This window comes from Papio anubis, chromosome 20, assembly GCF_008728515.1.
Source record: "Papio anubis isolate 15944 chromosome 20, Panubis1.0, whole genome shotgun sequence".
Lineage (NCBI taxonomy): Eukaryota > Metazoa > Chordata > Mammalia > Primates > Cercopithecidae > Papio > Papio anubis.
The window spans coordinates 47,135,231-47,158,565 of record NC_044995.1 but is presented as its reverse complement, the minus strand read 5'-3'; the positions used below and the strand labels follow the sequence as shown (position 1 = coordinate 47,158,565).

At 50.6% G+C, this 23,335-nt stretch overlaps 1 protein-coding gene across 1 annotated transcript in view; it reads left to right on the top strand.

The window, feature by feature from the left end:
• CHAF1A (chromatin assembly factor 1 subunit A) overlaps window positions 1–23,335 on the top strand; it is a 38,589-nt gene that overhangs the window by 7,265 nt on the left and 7,989 nt on the right. The window contains 10 exon segments of the mRNA XM_031659070.1: window positions 8,167–8,223; window positions 16,791–16,840; window positions 16,956–17,030; window positions 17,190–17,307; window positions 17,310–17,427; window positions 18,105–18,147; window positions 18,363–18,466; window positions 18,469–18,557; window positions 18,559–18,630; window positions 18,632–18,769. Coding sequence (XP_031514930.1) covers window positions 8,167–8,223; window positions 16,791–16,840; window positions 16,956–17,030; window positions 17,190–17,307; window positions 17,310–17,427; window positions 18,105–18,147; window positions 18,363–18,466; window positions 18,469–18,557; window positions 18,559–18,630; window positions 18,632–18,769 — 864 coding nt within the window.

The window sequence follows — 23,335 nt, the reverse complement described above, 5'->3', positions numbered from 1 at the left end:
AAAAATTATTTTTATTTTTTTGACACAGCCACTCTATCACCCAGCCTCTGGAGTTCAGTGGTGTGATCTCTGCTCACTGCAACCTCCGCCTCCCAGGTTCAAGCGATTCTCCTGCCTCAGCCTCCCTAATAGCTGGGATTACAGGTGTGCGCTACCACACCTGGCTAATTTTTATGTTTTTAGTGGAGACAGGGTTTCACTATCTTCGCCAGGCTAGTCTTGAATTCCTGACCTCAAGTGATCTGCCCATCTTGGCCTCCCAAAGTGCTGGAATTACAGGCATGAGCCACTGCACCCAGCCCTGCAAAAAAATTTTTTTTAATTATCCGGGCATGGTGGCACATGCCTGTAGTCCCAGCCACCTGGGAAGCCGAGGCAGGAGGATCACTTGAGCTGAGGAGTTGGAGGCTGCAGCGAGCTGTGATCACACCACTGTGCTCCAGCCTGGATGACAGAGTGAGACCCCATCTGGAACCATTTTTAAGGACCCCATAAGAGGGACTTTTGCATGGTCTGTCTCTGTTACTGTTTTTTTATTAGCACGATGGTGTCCTTAGGGTCTTATGGACCAAACTGATAAATTCAGTCACAAGTTCCATGCTGTGTTTAATGGTGTCTTTTTTTGGTTTATATATTTTTACTTTTTATCTTAAGTATGTAGAACCAGAAGAGACAGTGCCTTTTTTTGTTTTTGGTTTTGTAGCACTTTTGTTTGTTCATGCTCGTTCTTTATATGAGAGTAGATCCTGAGATGGGTCATTTAATCTCTACCTGTAAGCAGGTACAGTAGACCACCTGGACTATAAACCACCAACCTTGTTCGCTTTCGGGATTTTGAGCTCTAAGGAACCATTTCTTTTTCTTTCTTTCTTTTTTTTTTTTTTTTTGAGACAGAGTCTTGCTCTGTCACCCAGGCTGGAGTGCAGTGGCGCCATCTAAGCTCACTGCAACCTCCGCCTCCTGGGTTCAAGCAGTTCTGCCTCAGCCTCTCAAGTAGCTGGGATTAGAGGCACCTGCCACCAGGCTCAGCTAATTTTTGTATTTTTAGTAGAGATGGAGTTTTGCCATGATGGCCAGGCTGGTCTTGAACTCCTGACCTCAGGTGAGGGGAGGCCTTGGCCTCCCAAAATGCTGGGATCACAGGCTTGACCGGGACCATTTATTTTTCCGAATGACATCATTTCTTGTCTTTCACTTGAGAAGAGGCAAAAGGAAAAAATAACTTCCTCTTTAGGTTCATGAAATGTTGATTAAAAAATGGAGCAAATTTTTTTTTTTTTTTTAGACATGGTCTCACCCTGTCGCCCAGGCTGGAGTGCAGTGGCATGATGTCAGCTTAGTGCAACCTCCACCTTCTGGGTTCGAGAGATTTTCCTGCCTCAGCCTCTGAGTAGCTGGGATTACAGGTGCCCACCACCATGCCTGGCTAATTTTTGTATTTTTTCGGGTAGAGAACAGGTTTCACCACGTTGGCCAGGCTGGTCTCAAACTTCTGACCTCAAGTGATCTGCTCGCCTTGGCCTCCCAAAGTACTGGGATTACAGGCATAAGCCACTGCCCCGGTCTTCTTTTTTTGTATGTGCTGGTTTGTTATATAGGTAAACTCTTCTCATGGGGGTTTGTTGTACAGATTATTTCATCACTCAGGTACTAAGCCTAGTACCCTTTTCTAAGATGCTAAATGTGCCAGACTGGGATGTACACATTTCAACTTCTACCTAAGGCACCATACAGTCTCCCAAAATCAGAGTTGAAGTCTCTCCCCATTGGCCATCCTGTAGTGTACATTCGATCACTTTAATTTCTTCCAGGCTGCTGCCGCTTTGCAGAATTTCGTCCTGTGGTGTGTTGCAGCTGTTTAGCAAGAACAGGACACATGGCCGGGCACGGTGGCTCACACCTGTAATCCCAGCACTTAGGGAGGCCGAGGTGGGTGGATCACCTGAGGTCGGAAGTTCGAGACCAGGCTGACCAACATAGAGAAACCCTGTCTCTACTAAAAATACAAAAAAGTAGCTGGGTGTGGTGGTGTGTGCCTGTAATCCCAGCTACTCTGGAGGCTGAGGCAGGAGAATCGCTTGAACCCAGGAGGCAGAGGTTGCGGTGACCTGAGATCGCGCCACTGCACTCCAGTCTGGGTAACGAGCAAAACTCCGTCTCAGAAAAAAAATTTAAAAAAAGAACAGGACACAAGCACATGTTTCCATTAAGTTTGTTTCCATGTCCACAGCCTAGTCTGCAAACTGGGAAGTCCCCTCGTTGGTCATCATGGTGACACATCCTACCCGCTTTCTAAAACAGCTGAGCACATGAACCCAGTGTGCGACATTTAGGAAACCCTGCATTTAGGATGCTAGATCTTGTTCTGAACACAGGCTCGAGGTTTTGGAATGCACTCGAAGGCAGTATTATCCCAACTCTTCAGATAATTTGCAAGTGGTAAAGGCTTCAAGCTGGCCCAGAGCCTATGGCAGAAAGCGGCCACAACCACTCCCAGAGGGCCTGTCAGTCAGCAAAGCTATGAGGGAAGCGATTATCAGGAGGCCTCTGCATGCCCTGATGGCAGGGCTCCCTGAGATCCCAGCTGGAAGAGACTTCACCCTCAACCCCTAAGTTATCTCTGTACCTTTGAGGAGTCCTGCATTTTTGGGTTGGTTGATTTGCTTCATACTTGGTACCTAACTGTTGTGTTTTTTTTTTTTTAATTTTTTTTAATTTATTTTTTTGAGACAAAGTCTCACTCTGTTGCCCAGGCTGGAGTGCAATGGTGTGATCTCGGCTCCTGCAACCTCTGCCTCCTGGGTTCAAGTGATTCTCCTGTCTCAGCCTCCCAAGTAGCTAGGATTACAGGCATGTGCCACCAGGCCTGGCTAATTTTTGTATTTTTAGTAAAGACGGGGTTTCACGACGTTGGTCAGGCTGGTCTCGAACTCCTGACCTCGTGATCCACCGACCTCAGCTTCCCAAAGTGCTGGGATTACAGGCATGAGCCACCGCGCTGGCCAGTTGGTACCTAACTCTTAACACCTTTCCTTGCCATGAGGTCCGAGCCACCCCCTGCCGACAACCCCTGTTACTCTGGGGAATACATTGTTTTCACACTTTCCCTCCCCACCAGCAGCTCTTTCCAGATTGCAAGGGCGAGCTGGTAGGAAGCTTGTGGATTGTTTCGTGCTGCTGTGTAATCTGTGTGCTTGTCACCGGGGTCTGTTCTTCGTGGAGTTGGTACAGTGAAATCTGCATTGAGCCCCGGGGCAGTCATTGCCACTGTACTTTGTGGGCTGGCTTGCCTTCTTTTTTCCTTCTTTAAAAGAAAATGGGAGTTTGTTTCTATACAGATCCTGCTGTCCCTTTTCAGGGAGCTTCAGGGCGTGTTTTTGTTTGTTTTGGTTTTTGTTGTTTTAGTACTGCAGGATCTGGAGAATCTCACTTTGGAAAACAATGATTTAGAAAGATCCATCTTTAGGCCTGGCGCGGTGGCTCAAGCCTGTAATCCCAGCACTTTGGGAGGCCGAGATGGGCGGATCACGAGGTCAGGAGATCGAGACCATCCTGGCTAACACGGTGAAACCCCGTCTCTACTAAAAATTACAAAAAACTAGCCGGGCGAGGTGGCGGGTGCCTGTAGTCCCAGCTACTCGGGAGGCTGAGGCAGGAGAATGGCGTGAACCCGGGAGGCGGAGCTTGCAGTGAACTGAGATCCGGCCACTGCACTCCAGCCTGGGTGACAGAGCAAGACTCCGTCTCAAAAAAAAAGAAAGATCCATCTTTAGATACTCCCGGGGTCCTTTGAATGGCTGAAGTGTTCCTTTTTAGTATTAGAGTTTTCTACCCTGTGGGAAAGAACCATTTCTGAAGTTTGTTTGCAATCAGACTTGTAATTTAGCCTTTTCTGTTAGTGATCGAGATGATTATTCCACAAATGATCATGTTGGTGCAGTTGTGTTCCTGGAATCTTTGGCTTGCCTCTCTTCGAAGATTGCTGGAACTTCTTTCCATATACTTGAACTTACATTTGTAATAAATTCTGCATGTTTAAAAGAAATAATGGTCCAGGTGTGGTGGCTCATGCCTGTAATCCCAGCACTTTGGGAAGCCGAGGTGGGAGGATCGCTTGAACCTAGGAGTTTGAAACTGGCTTGACCAACATGGTGAAACCCTGTCTGTACAAAAAATATAAAAATTAGCAGGGTGGTGGTATGCACCTGAAGTCCCAGCTCCTTGGGAGGCTGAGGTGGAAGGATCACTTGAGCCAAGGAGGCAGAGGTTGCAGTGAGTCATGATTGCACTGTGCTCCAGCCTGGGCAACAGTCAGACCCTGTCTCAAAAAAACAAAAAGGAAAGAAAGAATGGAAACCTCGCAGCCCTCTGTTCTCCCAGGAGGTTGCCATTATTATCATCATCATCACTTTGTATTTTTCTGTGTCCTGCATATCCAGAGAGATCTCTAGGAAACACCCAGTATCATTTTGTTTCCTTGTGTATAACATATACTGTAAATATCTGTCTTTGTTACTCAGGGGTGTCTTAGATGTTTTTTATGTTAGGATGGAAAGATCGAACTCTCTGTTGCGTGATATCCCATAGTGTGGGTTACAGAGCTGTCTTCTCAGTTCTGTTGTTTCTGTGTTTGGCTTTCACAAAATGATTGTTCCCTTGAGCTTCCTTCTACAAGTGGCCTTGGGCTGTTAAGGAGAACTGTGCGTTCTTATTTTCCCAGCTTGCACTCTACTCGGGCCAATTTGAGGTTTTCTCTTTTCCCCTGCCTTCGCTCCCCTGCTGTTAGGTTTTATCTGCTTATCTGGTCTGGGCTTGGAAATTAGATACCCTTTAGTATAAAGTCAGAGTCCATAGGCTCTGAGAGGATTATCCGGGAAAGGGTGCAGGAATTTTCATGCCCACACATAGTGAGCTCTGTCCCGACTCCTTGGGATTGTCAGGTTTTGTGTTTTGGCTTCCTTCTGGGATCCTGGATCACGTTTTTGGCAGTTGAGGGTGCTGTGTGACCCGGCTGCAGCTGGGTAGAATGTGGCAGCATTGCATAGAATTTTGAGAGTGAGATCTATAAACACCTGGGTCAAATTTCAAGAAGATAAAGTTCCGCCAGACATCAAGGTCCGTCTGAGTGTTTGGTAAAATAAAAGAGATACTGGTTTTAAATTAAGCCGTAATTGCTCTGTTTTCGTTGTTGGGGATTGTTGAGTGGGCTCTTGCCGGTCACATCAAGTCTGTTATTCCTGGACTCACAGCAGAGCGGGGAGCATTGTAAAAGGCAGGAGATTGTGCAGCTGAGCTTCAGGTATGGGCAGGACTAAGCAACTGAGTTCCCCGCCGCCCCAAGATCACATTCCATACTATAATCTCTGAACACAAAGGGCAGCCCCGGAGAGCTGCGCCTCCCACATTCTGCAGTTAAATCCCTCAGAGGGGGGCGGGGGGCACACAGCCTTGGCAGGCAGAATGGATGCTGGAAAGACATGCTTTTTCTGCAGCATTTGGTGAGGCTGCCTCTGGCTGGCATTTCTGTTGCCACATTCTCAGTAAAGACTGAGCACCCTGCCCGATCTTGGTGGTGAAGGAGCTCCCGCCAACATGGGCAGCCTTCTCACAACGACTTGGCCTTTCCCTAAAGAAAGGTTTAGTCCAGAAAGGACTCAGTGGGACCCAGGTGGAAAGGCTGTCTTCTTAAGTTCATTCATCTGAAGCTTTTATTCTGTGAGGTCCTAGTCAGGGATTCAGCTTTCCCAGATAAAGAAATCACTGTTGGCCAGGTGGGGTGGCTCACGCCTTTAATCCTAGCATTTTGGGAGGCCGAGGCGGGCGGATCACGAGGACAGGAGATCGAGACCATCCTGGCTAACACGGTGAAACCCCGTCTCTACTAAAAATACAAAAAAATTAGCTAGGCATGGTGGTGGGCGCCTATAGTCCCAACTACTCAGCAGACTGAGGCAGGAGAATTGCTTGAACCCGGGAGGCAGAGCTTGCAGTGAGCCTAGATTGCACCACTGCACTCCACCCTGGGTGACAGAGTGAGACTCTGTCTCAAAAAAAAAAAATTCGCTTCCATAATTTTGTTGACCCATCAGACCATTGCCAGGAAAATGGGCCTTTGGTTTTTCAGTTCAACTTCAGCCTTACACCGCAAGTCTGCAATGAACCCAGAGAACTATTTCTTCCCAGTGTTAAGCCTCTCTTCCCACTGCTCTTCACTTCTACTAGTTTGGTTTTCAGGATTCTCTGTCCCGGTGGGAGATAGTTTAGGCCAAAGTCCAGACTCCCTGTTCGTCTTCCTCCCTGGGACCATTCAGGTGGATGGTGAGTCACACCATGGGTCCTATTGGTAATTCCTAGTAGTTCATGCTCGGTTTGAAGGTAGGTGATAGAAAATATTGTGCCCTAGAATGTAGAGGTCCTAGACAACCCCAGCAAGTTTCCCTTTTTTCTTAAGCTTTCACTCCACACTCTAAAAAGCAGAGTTGGCTAGGCATGGTGGTTCACGCCTGTAATCCTAGCACTTTGGGAGGCCGAGGTGGGTGGATCACCTCAGGTCAGGAGTTCAAGACCAGCCTGGCCAACATGGCAAAACCCCGTCTCTACTAAAAATACAAAAATTAGCCGGGCGTGGCAGTGCATGCCTATAATCCCAGCTACTTGAGAGGCTGAGGAGGGAGAATCGCTTGAACCTGGAGGTGGATGTTGCAGTGATCAGAGATCATGGCACTCACTGCACTCCAGCCTCTGCCACAGGAGTGAGACTCCATCTCAAAAATAAAATAAAAAGCAGAGTTGAGCTAGACAGAATGTAAATTAGTGGTGCACAGGAAACCAGCCTGGAGACATGTTTTATTTGATTAATTTAGTAACCTTTTTTTTTTTTTTTTTTTGAGACAGTCTCACTCTGTCACCCAGGCTACAGCTCAAGTGCCTCAGCCTCCTGGGCCAAATGATCTCCCACCCCAGACCTGAGTAGCTGGGACTACAGATGACCACAACACCCAACCAATTAAAAGTTTTTTAAGTGTCGGCACAGAAGTCAAATCCTAGGAGACGCAGCACTTTGGGATGCCTGGTATCGGCTTTTAATCAATGCAGGTCAGGAGATTGAGACCATCCTAATAACACGCAAAACCCCGCCTCTACTTTAAAAAAAGGCACCGGGAAGGCCGGGCGAGGTGGCAGGGCGCCAGTCCAGCCATTCGGGAGGCTTAGAGTGAGAACAATAAACCCGGGAGGTATGAGGCTTGCAGTGAGCTGAGATCCGCTGAGACTCCAGCTCTGACGACACAGCGATTCCTGGGCTCCCTCAAAAAAAATTTTTAGAGACGTGGGTCTGCTTTGTTGCCCAGGCTGCTCTGTGAACTCCTGGACTTCCGCTTTTATCCCTGTCTTGACTCCCAAAGTGCTGGGATTACAGGCATGAGCCTCTTGTTCATCTGTTCATTTTTGGCCACCAAAAAATCTAGTATGAAATTCCTAATATCAGCTTCTTTGAAATTCAGATCAGCAAACAGGGACCTATGTTCCTATAAGAGCTCCATTCCCTTTGGACAGGCAGGTCCTCTCTCATTTGCTACAAATCCATCCTCCCTGTTGCCCAGGCCAGCTGTCTTTTTTTTTTTTTTTTTGACAGTCTCTGCCCCTTGTTGCCCAGGAGGAGCATGAAAGTGGTGCAATCTTGGCTCACTGCAACTCCTTTCTCCCACTAAGTGATTCTTCTGGCTCCTCTCCTGAGTGGCTGGGATTACAGGCACCCGCCTCATGCCCGGCCTAATTTTTTGTATTTTTAGTAGAGATGGGGTTTTGCCACATTGGCCAGGCTGGTCTCGAACTCCTGACCTTAAGTGATCTGCCCACCTTGGCCTCCCAAAGTGCTGGGATTACATGCATGAGCCACCGTGCCCAGCCTTGTCTGTTGCCTTTATTTCTGAGCTTGCCTTGTTTTCCTTGTGCATGGCATGCTTCACTCATTTCTTTATCTGCCTCCACAGTCTCCCCTGTTATCTAATCCCAGATACACACATGTGTGTATGCTAACTGGAGTTTGTGACCCTACTATGACATTTTGGTTCTATTGGTGGAAAAACTGATCACCTGGAAAGGTTTCTCTTTTTCTCGAAGCGATTGAAATAACCCATGTTTAAAGATAAACGTCTTCTGTTTCAGATAACTAAGAAATTCGTCAAAGGCTCTGCAGAGAAGAACAAGCTCAGACTGCAAAGAGTAAGACATTTTCCCTGAAATAGAAAATTAATCTGCTGTGCTTTTTGCATTAAATAGTAAGCAAAGCCCTTTGGAGTTCCTTTGGTCCAGTTTTTATGTTTTCCCCAGCCTTCTCTGACCATCATTTTGATTCCTGCTTCATTTTAAGTACTTGGACTTCATGGATTGTGGATTGTGTCATTTTTTGCTTTGCTGAGTGAGTCCTAAGGTTTTGTGTGTGGCCTTTTCTAAGCTTTTATCAGTAGTGCTACCACTGTCTTAATGGTTCAGCATCCCATTGTAGCTTCAAATTACCTTCCAAAAACGTAGTGCATTTCCCTGTAGTCCTGTCTCTCTTTTTTTTTTTTCTTTGAAATGGTGTCTCGCTCTGTCGCCCAGGCTGGAGTGCAGTGATGTGATCTCGGCTCACTGCAAGCTCCACCTCCCAGGTTCACGCCATTCTCCTGCCTCAGCCTCCCGAGTAGCTGGGACTACAGGCGCCTGCCACCACGCCCGGCTAATTTTTTATATTTTTAGTAGAGACAGGGTTTCACTGTGTTAGCCAGGATGGTCTCGATCTCCTGACCTCATGATCCACCCGCCTTGACCTCCCAAAGTGCTGGGATTACAGGCGTGGGCCACCGCACCCGGCCAGTCCTGTCTCTTTAATAGGGATTGAAGTTCCACTTATTCCTAAGTGCTGTAACTTCTTAATAGCCCCTACACTCAGTGGGTGATTATCCTTTAGTGACTCTGCTGAGTCTCTTATTCTCTGGGGGGATCACCACATTTTCCACACAGCAAATGGTGGGGCTTTTGTTTCGCTTTGTTTTGAGATGAAGTCTCACTCTGTCACCAGGACTGAGTGCAGTGGCGCATGATCTTAGTTCACTGCAACCCTCCCATTCCTGGTTCAAGCACTCCTTCTGCCTCAGCCTCCTGAGAAGTTGGGACTACAGGTGCACGCTGCCATGCCCAGCTAATTTTTTTTTTTTTTTTTTTTTGTATTTTAGGTAGAGATGGGGTTTCACCCATGCTGCTCTGTGGCTTTTGATCTTGAAATCCCTGAGCTCAGGCAGTCCACCTGCCCGGCCTCCCAAAGTGCTAGATTACAGGCCTGAGCTGACCAAGGCTGCATGAGGGGGCTTTTACTTATAGCTTAAAGCGTTAGAGAAATGAAACCGACCACATTTGAAACAAACCAAACTCCAGGGAAGGCCTCTGGGCAGCCCAGCCCAGTGCCAGCCTTCACAGGTGGCCCTGGCACCAGCCTCTTGCCTGGCAAGCATCGAGTGCTTCCTGAGCTCCTGATGCCCACTGGGTGCTTCCCGGGCCTCGGAGTGGGCCTACTTCCAGCTTGGTGGCCGGACGTAGGTTGGGATTCTTTTTATTTGGCTATTTTTTTATTGAGACCTTTTGAGTCTCGCCCCCCGGTTGCTCAGCCGGAGTGCATCGGTGTATCTCGCTCACTGCGGCCACTACCTCCCGGGGTTCAAGCGACTCTCCGCCTCAGCCTCCCAGTAGCGGATTATAGGGCACACCCACCACTTCGGCTGCATTCTTGTATTTAGAGGACAGGGAGCCTTTGCTATCAGGCTGGCCCCCCGAAACTCCTTGACTTCAGGGTGATCCACCCACTCCTCGGCCCCAGAGCGCTGGGACCATAGGTGAGCTAACGTATCGGCCTGATTTTATTTTGCCAGTTTATCCTTTATCTCTCTTTGAACAAAGAGCTCTTTGCTCATTAAATCTCCTGAGTCCTGCATGGCCTGGTTGGGGTGCGGGAGAAAATACCCAAGTGTGTGGCGAAGATACCCGACTCACTCTGCAGTTTCGAAGCCTCTATTTCCTCTAAGCTTAGCAACAGGCTAGGAGACTCCTTCTCCCACCCAGCTCATGTTTTATAGTCTACTTGTTCAGTCCAGACGGTCATCTTCCTCATGTGTTCTGTGATGTCAGGATCACACAGGACGCTGGCAGGAAATGGAACATCGACATCTTCAGGCTGTGTTCCTGGCTTTTGTTAAAGCTACCAGAGATGGCTGGAACACATTTAGAAATATTTCCTTAGAGACAAGGGGTAGATATCAGAACTCCAAACTGAAAGCTTTTAGCTTCGGGTCAGATCTGGTAGACACGCGGGGAAGCCCATACTGGATGGCACGGGTCCTCATGGGTGTCAGGAGCCGGTACCTGTGGAGCTGGCAGGTGGTTTGGTTTTGGCTTCATTTCTGTTTCTCTTTGTTTTAAGACAGCCTGCTCTGTTGCCCTTGCTGGAGTGCAGTGCTGATCTCTCAGCCCCGCAACCTCCGGCCCCAGGCTCGAAGCCATTCTGCCTCTGCCCTCCCTGTGGCATGGGATTATGGGTGGCTCTGCCACCACTCCAGCCAGCCTTGCATTTTAGTAGAGATGGTTTCACTCCATGTTGGCGGGTCTCTAACTCCTGACTTCAAGTGATCACTGCCTCAGGCCTCCCAAAGTGCTGGATTACAGGTGGGAGCCACACCGCTCAGCATGCTTCAACATTTCGAACTCAGATTGACGAAATGATCCAGTCCCAGGCCACTGCCAAGTCTTGGAAATGAGGAAATGCAAGTGATGTGAAGCGTTACTCCCTGGCACTCGAGGTTGAGTAGGCTCGGATCCCAGCACTTCGGGAGCTCTACAGGTGGGATCAACGCCCAGGTCGGTGATTGAGACCATTCTGGCTAACACGAAGGAAACCCCATCTCTACTAAAAAATACAAAAACTAGCCAGGCGGTGCATGGCACCTGTAGTCCCAGCTACTTGGGAGGCTGAGGCAGGAGAATGGCGCGGAACCCGAGGCGAGCCGCAGCAGCTTATGAGATCCGCCACTGCACCCAGCCTGGGCGACAGAGCCAGACCCGCTTTCAAAAAAAAAAGAATTTGAAACAAGGCTGAGTGCAGTAGCTCACCCCCATAATCCCAGCACTTTGGGAGGCCAAGGTGGGAGGATTTCTTGAGCCCAGGAGTTTGAGACAAGCCTGGGCAACATAATGAGACCTTGTCTCTACTAAAAAGAAAAAGAATTCCTGGGCTGGTTGCAATGACTCATGCCTATAATCCTAGCACTTTGGGAGGCTGAGGCGATCAGATTACTTGAGCGCAGGAGTTCAAGATCAGTCTGGGCAATATAGTGAGACTCCGTTTCTACAAAAATTAGCCAGGTGTGGTGCCAGGTGCTTGTGGTCCCAGCTACTCAGAAGGCTGAGGCAGGAGGATTGCTTTGAGTCCAGGACGGAGGTTGCAGTAAGCCAAGATAGCACTGCTGCACTCCCTCCAGCCTGGGCACTAGAATGAGACTCTATCTCCAAATAAATATGTTTTTTTTGTTTGTTTTGTTTTCTAGGCAGAGTCCTGCTTTTGTCACCCAGGCTGCAGTGCTGTGGTGTGATCTTGAACTGCCTTGTGGGTTTAAGCGATTCTTGTGCCTCAGATTCCTGAGTAGCTGGGACTATAGGTGTGCGCCACCACATTCAGCTAATTTTTTTGTATTTTTGGTAGAGTTGAGGTTTCACCTTATTGGCCGGGCTGGTCTCAAACTCATGGCCTCAAGCAATTTGTCTGCCTCAGCCTCCCAAAGTCCTGGGATTACAGGTGTGAGCCCTGCACCCAGCAGGATTGTGTTTGAAATGAATCTTACATTGAATTGCCCACGCACCTCGGACACAGGGCTAATTTTTTTTTTTTTTTTTTTTTTTTTTGAGACGAGTCTTTGTCACCCAGGAAGGGAGGCAGTGGCCGGATCCCCAGCTCACTGCAAGCCCTCCCCGGTTCACGCCATTCTCCTGCCTCAGCCCTCCCGAGTAGCTGGGGACTACAGGCCTTGCCACTGCCTCGCTAAGCTTTGTGGCTTTTTAGTAGAGACGGGGTTTCACTGTGTTAGCCAGGACTGACCCTCCTGACTCCTCTGTGATCCTACTGCCTCGGCCTCCCCCAAAGTGCTGGGACAGGCTTGAGCCACCGCCTAATTCCTTTTTACTGATTTTCCCATGATGGAAGATGCATAATGGATTATGTGGTCACTGTTTCAAGTTTGGCATCTTGGGAAAGCCGACGGGCGGATCGGTATCAGAGATCGGTGACCATCCTGGCTAACACACGGCAAACCCCGCCTCTACTCGAAAAATACAAAAAACTAGCCGGGCGTAGATGGCGAAGCCAGTCCCAGCTACCGGGAGGCTGAGGCAGGAGAATGGCGCAAAGTCCCAGGGCAGCGGAGCTTGCAGTGAGCTGAGATCTGGCCACTGCATCTCCAGCCTGGCGACAGCGACTCCGCCTCAAAAAAAAAAAAATCACTTCTGTGGCTGGGCGGCCGGCTCTCACGCCTGCAATCCCACCACTCGAAAACATGAGGGATTGTCGAGGCCAGGTGTCAAAGACCCGCCTGGGCAAACACAGCAAAACCCCATCTCTAGAAAACATAAAAATAAGCTGTATGGTGACGTGTGCCTTGTCTCCGCTACTCAGGAGTCTTTGATATTGCACAGGCGCTGCAATTTTAATCACTGGAGCCTGAGGTCGAGGCCGCAGCCAGCGAGGACCGCGACTACACTGCACTCATCATGGGCTGAGTAGACTTCATCTCAAAAAAAATAAAATCACTTGTTCAGCAAGGACTGGAGAGGCTCCTCCCAGCTGGTCTCTGAATTCTTTCTTACTGGCATTTTATATTTTTGGACTGGAAGTCTCACCAGCTGCCCCAGCTGGAAAGGCACCAGGTGACCTCAGCTCACTGCACCCACGCCTCCTGGCCACGCCGATTCTTCCTGCCCTTCCTGGAGTGGCTGGGACTACAGGTACCTGCCACCCGCTCGGCTAATTTTTTTTTTTTTAGATGGAGTCTCACCTCATCAAGGAGGCTGGAGCGTGCACTGTGGTTGGCTCACTGCAGCCTCGGGCCTCCTGGGTTCAAGCAGTTCTCCCGCTCCTTACAGACTCCGAGTAGCTGGGATTGAGGAGCCTCACTCACGCCTGGCTAGTTTTTTTTTTTTTAGTATGAGCTCACCCATCTGATATTTTGTCTCAGCCTGTTACCTCTTCGTTACAGTGTCTTTCTTTTTTTTTTTTGAGACGAAGTTTCACTCTTGTTGCCCAGGCTGGAGTGCAGTGGTGCAATCTCAGCTCACCACAACCTCCGCCTCCCGGGTTCAAACGATTCTCCTGCCTCACCCTCCCAAGTAGCTGGGATTACAGTCATGCGCCACCACGCCCAGCTAATTTTGTATTTTTAGTAGAGACGGGGTTTCTCCATGTTGGTCAGGCTGGTCTTGAACTCCTGACCTCAGGTGATCCGCCTACCTTATCCTCCCAAAGTGCTGGGATTACCGGTGTGAGCCACCGCGCCCAGCTACAGTGTCTTTATTACACTGACATTTTTCCTTTTGGCCAGGTGCGGTGGCTTAGGCCTGTAATTTCAGCACTTGGGGAGGCCAAGGCGTGTGGATCACCTGAAATCAGGAGTTTGAGACCAGCCTGGCCAACATGGTGTCTCTACTAAAAATACAAAAATTAGCCTGGCATGGTGGTAGGCATCTGTAATGCCAGCTACTCATGAGGCAGGCAGGAGAATCGCTTGAACCCAGGAGGCAGAGGTTGCAGTGAGCCGAGATTGTGCCACTGCACTCCAGGCTGTGCAGTGAAGCGAGACTCCATCTCAGAAAAAAGAAGAGGAGTTTTGTTTTTTTAAAAAAAAAAAAAAATGAGTTTGTGTTTTTTTTTTTTTTGAGGAGTCTTGCTCTGTTTCCCAGGCTGGAGTACAGTGGTGCGATCTGGGCTCACTGCAACCTCTGCCTCCCGAATTCAAGTGATTCTCCTGCCTCAGCCTCCTGAGTAGCTGGGATTACAGGTGCCCACCACCATGCCCAGCTAACTTTTGTTTTGTTTCGTTTTGGGTTTTTTTGTGTTTTTTTTTGTTGTTTTTTTTTGTTTTTGAGACGGAGTCTTGCGCTGTGTCACCCAGGCTGGAGTGCAGTGGCGCGATCTCGGCTCACTGCAAGCTCCGCCTCCCAGGTTCACGCCATTCTCCTGCCTCAGCCTCCGAGTAGCTGGGACTACAGGCGCCCGCCACCACGCCCGGCTAGTTTTTTGTATTTTTAGTAGAGACGGGGTTTCACCATGTCAGCCAGGATGGTCTCGATCTCCTGACCTCGTGATCCACCCGCCTCGACCTCCCAAAGTGCTGGGATTACAGGCGAGGCCGCGGCCCGGCCTGTTTGGTTTTGTTTGAGGGCGGGTCTGTCTGTCCCCAGGCTGGAGTGCAGTATGCGGTCTGGAAGCTCACTGCGGCCACCTCCGTCTCCCAGGTTCAAGTGATTCTCCTGCCTACGGCCTCCCAAATAGCTGGGACTACAGGTGCATGCCACCATGCCCGGCTAATTTTTTGTATTTTAGTAGAGACCAGGTTTCACTATGTTGCCCAGGCTGGTCTCGAACTGAGCTCAGACAATCCACCCGCCTCGGCCTCCCAAAGTGCTAAGTTTACAGGCATGAGCCACCTCACCTGGCCTAATTTTTGTATTTTTAGTAGAGACGGGGTTTCGCCATCTTGGCCAGGCTGGTCTCGAACTCCTGACCTCATGATCCACCCGCCTCATCCTCCCAAAGTGCTGGGATTACAGGCATGAGCCACCACACCCAGCCTAATCTTTGTGTTTTAGTAGAGATGGAACTGCCATGTTGGCCAGGCTGAGTGCCGAATTCCTGACCTCAGGTGATCTGCCCTCCTGGAAGCCTCCAAAGTGGGTAGGATTACAGACATGAACCCACCCCGGCCTTTGCTTGAGTTTGTTTGGATATAATTTACATCCAATAAAATACGCCGCTTTTCAGGACGTGTTGACCAGCCAAATTACCAAGGCCGGCTAACCATGTAATGAATATTTTACTTTATTTCCATCACTCCAAGCAGCTCCGCTTGTAGTCCTGTCCCCACACTTGTACCGGGGCTACCAGTCTGCCCTCTGCCCTGTATCTCTGGAAGCTAGCCTCTGTGGACCCGCGATAACGCAAACGTCATGTGCTAGTCTCACTCTATAGCCCAGGCTGCAGAGGTACAGTGCAGCGATCTCAGCTCCCGCCGCAGCTTCTGCCTCCCAGGCTCAGAGTGAGTTCATGCCCCAGCCTCCCAAGTAGCTGGGACTGCAAGTGCGCCCGCCCTGCGCCCGGCTAATTTCTTTTTGTATTTTTGAAGTAGAGGCGGGGACACCATGTTGGGCAGGATGGTCTCCATCTGCTGACCTGGTGATCCACTCTGCCGGCCTCCCAAAGTGCTGGGATTACGGGCGTGAGCCACCGCGCCCGGCCAAGATTTGTATTTTTAGTAGAGACGGGGTTTCACCATATTGGAAAGGCTGGTCTAGAACTCCTGACTTCAGATGATTCACCCACCTCAGCCTCCCAGAGTGCTAGGATTAGAGGTGTGAGCCACTGCGCCTGGCCTACTTTATGTTTTTAACAAGGCATATACTCTGCTTTTCTATCTGATGAACTCTTTTTTTTTTCTCCTTTTGAGGATGATAGCCTTGACATGGGAGAAGATGATAGAAGATAAGAGACGATGGATTTCTGTACCCCATGGGTACCTGTCTGAGGCAGAAAGGTGTATTAAGAAATTGAAAGGGAGTGAAGAGGAGTCACAGCTCAGAAAAAGCTCATTTCCGGACTGGTGCTCAGTGGCCTGACCTGGCAGGGTGACGGGGGTCCCAGCCCAGCCATACGAGATTTGGACTGCCTTCCCAGCAAGCAAGCTCACTTGTGGGAATGGCTGGGCCTGAACTTGGTATTACCTGGGAGGGTGGCAGACAGAGGAGGAGCTTGCAAGTGAGGGGAGCCATAGGAGCAGACACCCTGCTGAGGGATCGTGGCCGTGGTCTGGGTTAAAAGGCTGGAAACCACCCTAGCTGACGTACAGTCAGCATGCAGGTCGTGTGCATCACTTAAGTGTGCATTGTGTTTACCAACAATCAAAGTGAATGTGGGTAACCACCGCCCAAAATAAAACATAGAACATCCCTGTCTCTCCAGAAGATTCCCCACATCTCTGCAGGTGAACCTGCCTGCCACCCCTTTCTGGATTCTGTAAGGTTGTGGAACTTTCTTTGTTTCCTTTCTTTTCTTTCCTTCTTTCTTCTTTTTGTTTTGAGGCCGGAATCTGTTCTATTGCCCAGGGCTAAGTGCAATGGCTGGTGCGGCTCATTGCAACCTCCACCTCCCGGGTTTAAGCAATTCTACTGCCTTGGCCTCCTGAGTAACTGAGACTACAGGCGTATGCCACCACAACTGGCTAAGTTTTGTATTTTTAGTAGAGATGGGGTTTCACCATGTTGGCCAGGCTGGTCTTGAACTCCTGACCTCAGGTGAGCCACCGCACCCGGCAGGAACTTTCTTTCAAGCAAGTTGTTTTGGGGCTCTGAGGGCCTGTCATTTGGGAAGTGGAGATTTGGTGGGAGTATCTCAGGCCTGTTGTTTGGGAAGTGGGGATTTGGTGGGACTGTCTCATGGTTGTGCTGGAGGGCTATGCATTCCTTGTGCATATCTGACCACCGAGGCCTGAACTGTCTGTCAGAGAGTGGTCTCAGGCCCTACATGTGTCTGCCAGATGCCCGGGCCATGTGGGTAGGCACCCGACCCTGTTAAACAGCTCCACGATCACACATTCACCAGAAATTCAGAGGGGTGTTAAAAGAGGCCTCATGGGTGAGCTCAGAAATATCTTGTGACTCTCCCAAAGGAGACCAGGTGTGAATTACTCCATCTGGAAGAGGGGCAGCCAGCGCATGGTGTGCTCTGCCCTGGCCCTGACACTGTGAGTTTTGCGCCCCTGTCCTTTCCTCTGGCTCCCCAGCCAGCTGAGACTGGAACCTCAAAAGAGTGCCCGGGCATAGGGGAGCATGAACTCCAAATAAACTTCTGCTTTCTAACCCACAAGGATGCCCAACACCCTGGAGGGGAACCATTGAGCAAGGTCCCAGAAACTGAAGGCCAAGGAGTGGGACGAGTTCCTGGCTAAGGGGAAGCGCTTTCGCGTCCTGCAGCCCGTCAAGATCGGCTGCGTATGGGCAGCTGACAGAGACTGGCGAGGCTTACCTACCTGAAGGTACTGCAGCAGTTCGCAGCCTGCTTCCTGGAGACCGTGCCTGTCCAGGAGGAGCAGATGCCCAAGGCCTCCAAGGCCTCCAAGCGGGAGAACAGAGACCAGCAGAGTGAGTGCGGGTGGGGCTTCAGGCAGGGCCTCCCCTTCTCAGGGGTGTGGCCGGGCCACCCACCTGTTCCTGGGCCCAGCTAATTTCAGGGCTGAGGGCAAGAGTCTCACAGGCTAGTGGGTCCATGATGCAAATGTTCTTTCCACAAATAATAGAGGCCAGCCCTTTTCCCACACACATCCATACATTCGATGATGTCCCCAGCGGCAGGACGAGGCAGGTCCAGGCTTGTTTTATCAACCAGGACTCAGGCGCAGAGAGTGCTGGAGTGGGGGCTACGCTTTCTTAAAAGCCAGGGAGGGGTCGGGCACAGTGGCTCAAGACTGTGATTCCAGCACTTTGGGAGGCCAAGGTGGGAGGATCGCTTGAGCCTAGTGCTTCGACACCAGCCTGGGCAACATGGCAAAACCTCATCTTTGCAGAAAATACAAAATTACCTGGGCATGGTCTCATGCATCTGTGATCCCAGCTGCTCATGAGGCTGAGGTGGGAGGATTGCTTGAGCTTAGGAGTTCCAGACTACAGTGAGCCATGATACTGCCACTGCACTCCAGCCTGGGTGACAGAGCTTTAGACCTCGCTCTAAAAAAAAAAAACTCAAAACCTGGGGAGGGACTATGGCACACAAGGAGAGCAGGGCTGCCATTTGGGTAGGAATGGCAGGCATTTGAAGTCAGCCCTGGCAACGCATGTGCCTGGCCAAGGCTCACTTCTGGGCAGGTGCGTGGGTGCTGCCCTCTGTCTTACTTGCATCACTTCAAGGAGGCCACCCATCCCCTGAAGCTACCGCGGCCGAGCCTCAGTGGTGAGGAGGAGCTGTGTGTGTTTTGGTTTTTGGCCTGTGGCGATAGGTGGCTCCCCAAACCTCACGCCCATCCATGTTCCCTCCCCGCCAAATCCACCCAGTCTGCCGCTTCACCGCAACGGAACGGGAGCAAAGGTCACCATCCCGAGTTCCAGGAGCACTGCCGCCGGGGACTGCTTAGCAAGCACACCGGCAGCCCCCCAAGCCCCTCCGCTACCTGCCTGCACACCACCAGCTGCAGGACGCCATCCCCTCAAGTCCCGCCTGCCGCCCATCGAACTCAGTGTATGAGAAGCGGCCCGACTTCAGGATGTGCTGGTGACGCGGCACCCCGCGAGGCGCTTACAGGAGCTTCCTGGCAGGAGCACCTGCCCCGCTTACGCCAGTGGAGCCACGCGGACCTCAGTGCCCTCAGCCCCCAGAGAGGACAGTGGCAGCGTCCCCTCCACGGGACCCAGCCAGGGCACTCCCATCTCACTGAAGAGGAAGTCAGCGGGCGCGCGCACCACCGCATCTATGAAGAAGCGCAGTAACGACGCCAGGTGGAGGGCGGCAGTGGTGCCCCTGGGGCGGCTTTTTGTTTGCTTGCTGTTTGTTTTGGATTGTAAAATGGGAGTCTTGTTCTGCACCCAGGCTGGAGTGGCAAGCATCTCAGTTCACTGCAACCCCACTCCGGTTCAAGCTGCATTCTCCTGCCTCAGCCTCCTGAGTAGTTGGGATTACAGGTGTGTACCACCACACCCACACTTTTGTATTTTTAGTAGAGAGCAGGCTTCACCTCATGTTGATCAGGCTGGTCTCAAACTCCCTGACTTCGTGATCCACCTGCCTCTCGCCTCCCAAAGTGCTGGGATTACAGGCATGAGCCACCTCCCAGCTTGTGTTTTTTTTAAACTACTTTTTTTTTTTTTTTTTTTGAGACAGAGTCTCGCCTGTCACCCAGACTGGAGGCAGTGGCCAGATCCTGGCTCAAGCTCCGGCCCCGGTTTACTTCTATTCTCCTGCCTCAGCCTCCCAGTAGCTGGGACTACAGGCGCTCGCCCACCTCTCCTGGCTAGTTTTTGTATTTTTTAGAGATGTAGTTTCACCGTTAGCCAGATGGTCTCGGGATCTCCTGACCCTCGCGATCCCCCATCTCGGCCTCCCAAAGTGCTGGGATTACAGGCTTGAGCCACTGTGCCCAGCCTAAAACTACTCTTAGAGCAGTTTTAGGGTCACAGCAAAATCGATTGGGAGGTACAGAAAGTTCCCATACACCTCCTTCCCCAAAGCCAAGCCAAGCCACGCGTTACCAACATCACCTTCCAGAGCAGTGGACTGGTTACAATCATTGCACTCAGGCCGGGCACTGTGGCTTAAGCCTGTTATCCCAGCACTTTGGGAGGCCGACGTAGGAGGATCACTTGAGCCTGGGAGTTGGAGACCAGCCCGGGCAACATGACAAAACTCCATCTCTATAAGAAAAAAATTTTAAAATTAGCCAAGCAGTGGCGGTCTCAGCTACTCAGGAGACTAAGACGGGAGGATTGCTGGAGGCTAGGAGATTGAGGCTGCAGTGAGCTATGATCATGCCACTACACTGCAACCTGGGCGACAGAGCGAGACCCTGTCTCTAAAAATAAATACATAAAATCACCACCACCCAGAGTCTACGGTCTCTGTTAGGGTTGGTTCCTGGTGTAGAGGGTTCTGTGATTTGAATGGATGTTGGATGCTGTGCGTCCACCTTTATTGTTCTGAACAAAGAGGCCTCTCCCTGCTGAAAGGCCCCTGTGCTCTGTCCGTCCAATCCCCTGGAAATCACCAACCTGTCTGTCTCCGTGGATCGGACTTTTCCAGATTGCCCTGTAGCTGGAATCGCACCGCGTGTGGCTCCTTTCACTTGGCAGTATGCATTGACAGTTCCCCCATGTCTGTTCGTGCCTTGATAGCTCATTTTTTTTTCACACCGAATAATATCCCATGTGGTAGCATTTTTATTTTTGTTCAACGGTTCTTGAATTTTGCATTCAAGCACAGTTATTAAGCACTTACTGTGTGCCAGGCACTCTGATCGGTCTTTCAGACACAGGGATATGCAGAACGCCGCCCAGTGTAAGCCACAGACAGGAGCCTGTAAGGGGAATGAATGACTGTGTGATTCCAGCCTCATGGGTGCCTCAGAGGCACAAGTGCATGGAGCCATGGTGTGTGTGGTGGGGGCACTGCCTGATCTTAGGAAAAAACTCCCATGCCCATAGAGCCAGTGGCCTCTGGCACCCACCCCTGGCCATAGATCAGCTTTAGTAACATTCATTGCATACTTTTTGTCCTTATCACACTGTTCGTAACTGAGTTTCTCTCTCTTTTTTTTTGTTTTGTTTTGTTTTGTTGTGTTTTTTGAGTCGGGAGTCTTACTCTGTTGCCTAGGCTGTAGTGCAGTGGTAAGATCACCACTCACTGCAGCCTTGACCTCCCCAGTCTCAGGCGATTCTCGCACCTCAGCCTCCTGTGTAGCTGAGAGGGACTACAGGTGCATGCCACCACACCCAGCTAATTTTTTGTAGAGACAGGGTTTCACCATGTTGCCCAGGCTGGTCTCCAACTCCTGGCTTAAGCAATCCCCCTGCCTTGGCCCCGCAAGGCACTGGGATTGTAGGTATGAGCCACTGCGCCTGGCTCCCTGAGTTTCATTTCTAATCTGTACTCTTAACGCAGACCTATCTGTCCCTGTGAACCTTAGGCTTTCCTGCAAGGCCACGATCTGATGGAGTTACAGGTTTTCAGAGACTTGGAACAAGGAGTAAGACAGTGGATAACCCCAGGCCCCCACGTGCATCCTCTTCTCTGAGGTTAAAAGTAGTTGGCTGGGTGCAGTGGCTCACTCCTGGAACCCCAGCACTTTGGGAGGCCGAGGGGGGCAGATCACCTTAAGTCAGGAGTTCGAGACCATTCTGGCCAATATGGTGAAACCCCATCTCTACTAAAAATACAAAAATTAGCTGGGCATGATGGCAGGCGCCTGTAGTCTCAACTACTTGGGAGGCTGAGGCAGGAGAATCGCTTGAACCCAGGAGGTGGAGGTTGCAGTGAGCCGAGACCACAATATTGTACTCTAGTCTGCGCAACAACTCTGTCTCAAAAAAAAAAAAAAGGCTGGGCGCGGTGGCTCACGCCTGTAATCCCAGCACTTTGGGAGGCCAAGACGGGCGGATCACAAGGTCAGGAGATCAAGACCATCTTGGCTAACACGGTGAAACCCCGTCTCTACTAAAAATACAAAAAAAAAATTAGCCGGGCGTGGTGGCGGGCGCCTGTAGTCCCAGCTACCGGGAGGCTGGAGGCAGGAGAATGGCTTAAACCGGAGGCAGAGCTGCAGGAGCCGAGATCGCTGCCACGCCCAGCCTGGGGCAACAGGAGCTTGGTGACTCCACCCTCAAAAAAGAAAAAGGTGTCTATGTAGGGGGCAGGAGGCGAGAAATGGTTCTGAGATATGCCAAAAGCATGGGCCTTGGATTGTGAACCTCTCAACTGTCATCAAGCAGCAGGAGGGGCCATCAGAATATCCCAAAGGGGTCCAGGGGCTGTGACTGAAACTGTTCCTGCACTCCCTAGAGCCTCTCTGTCCCTTTACAGCGTCATGTGCATAGCTCCTGGCTCTGTGGAGGCGTTTGGCGCCAAGGGGAGCCCAGTACTGGAGCTGGGGCCCCAGGGAGGCCCCCACACAGCTTTGCTGGACGCTGCCTTGTCCAGGCCCTGTGTGAGTGTGTGCTTTTTTCCTGGTCACCTGAACAGCCTTAGAGGGAACCAGAGCCCCAGTCTGAAAATGATGAGGGCGGGAAGGGTCCCATCTAGTTGTGTCACTATGCAAGCAGTGTTCCAGGGCTCTCAACATCAGCTCCTCCTGAACCCCTGTGTCCCTCAGATGTTCCTTCGGGTCTCATGCCCACACAGCAGTCCAGACACAACGGCCTTCCCACCTCACCGCCACTGATTTGATGTGGTGAACTCCTCCCAGCTGGGGTGCGGGGTGCCTTGCCTCAGCCTCCCAAGCACTGCTCTTGCTCCCTGTCAACATGTGGAACCTGCATTTCCCACCCAGAAAAATGGCGCCCTGAGCCCCACACACGCCCCAGCACCAGTGCAGGAGTTGCCACTGTGTTTGGGACAATGAGTGCCTGCTATCAGTCCCTAACCACAGGAAAGAGGGCACCCAGTTTTAATCCAGGAGGGTCAGAGAGGTTGGGAGGCCTTGAGTCAAGCAAAACATGGCATCTCACCTGCCAATGGATGGCAGTGGTGGCTGCATGTGCTGATTGGTGGTCTCAAGGCGGGCTCCAGGTGAGCCCTCCTGGGGGCTCAGCAGTGCAGGACGCACTAAGGTCAAGCACGTGAAGGAGTGGCGACCCAGGCCCAGCGCTTTGATGCTTACCTCCAGCTGAACCTCCTGGGCAGTTTGAGATGAGAACGTACAAAATTATTACACCGCGACGGGCCACCACTTCAACTAATTTTTCTGCTAGTATTCTGCAGATGGTTCCATGCGTCTAGGCTAATCAACCCCTGGGCCTGCCATCCTCCAGCCTCCTGGTACGGTGGTGTTGACTGGATGCTTCTGCACCTCGGTAGTGATAAGCCGCTCCATCTGCAAGTGTCCATATGTTTTACTTAGGTTACACTTTTTGTCCTACTTGAGGAGCTCAATTTTTCGTTTTCTTCTTGTTCTTGTTCTAATCTAAAGAAACAGGTGTTTCCTGTTGCTCCCTTGCTATCGAGTCTGAAAATTTTGTTGCTTGGCAAACCTTAATAATGGGGTTTGCGTATAGGACGATTTATTTGGTATTAAAGTATTTTTTCTGGAATTTCTCCCTCCCAATCACACGAGGCCCCAGTGTCTGTTGTTCCCTTTATGTCCACATGTTCATGGAGGAACATGCGATGTTTGGGTTTCAGCTCATGGTTGAGGATAATATTCCCAGCTTCATCCATGTTCATGCAAGAAGAGGTTTATTATTATTATTATTTTATTGTCCTGCTTACGCGTCTAGGCTGGTTCTTGAACCTCGTGGCTCAAGTAATCCACTCCGCCTTAAAGGGCCATGCAACTGAAACGAAGTACAACAA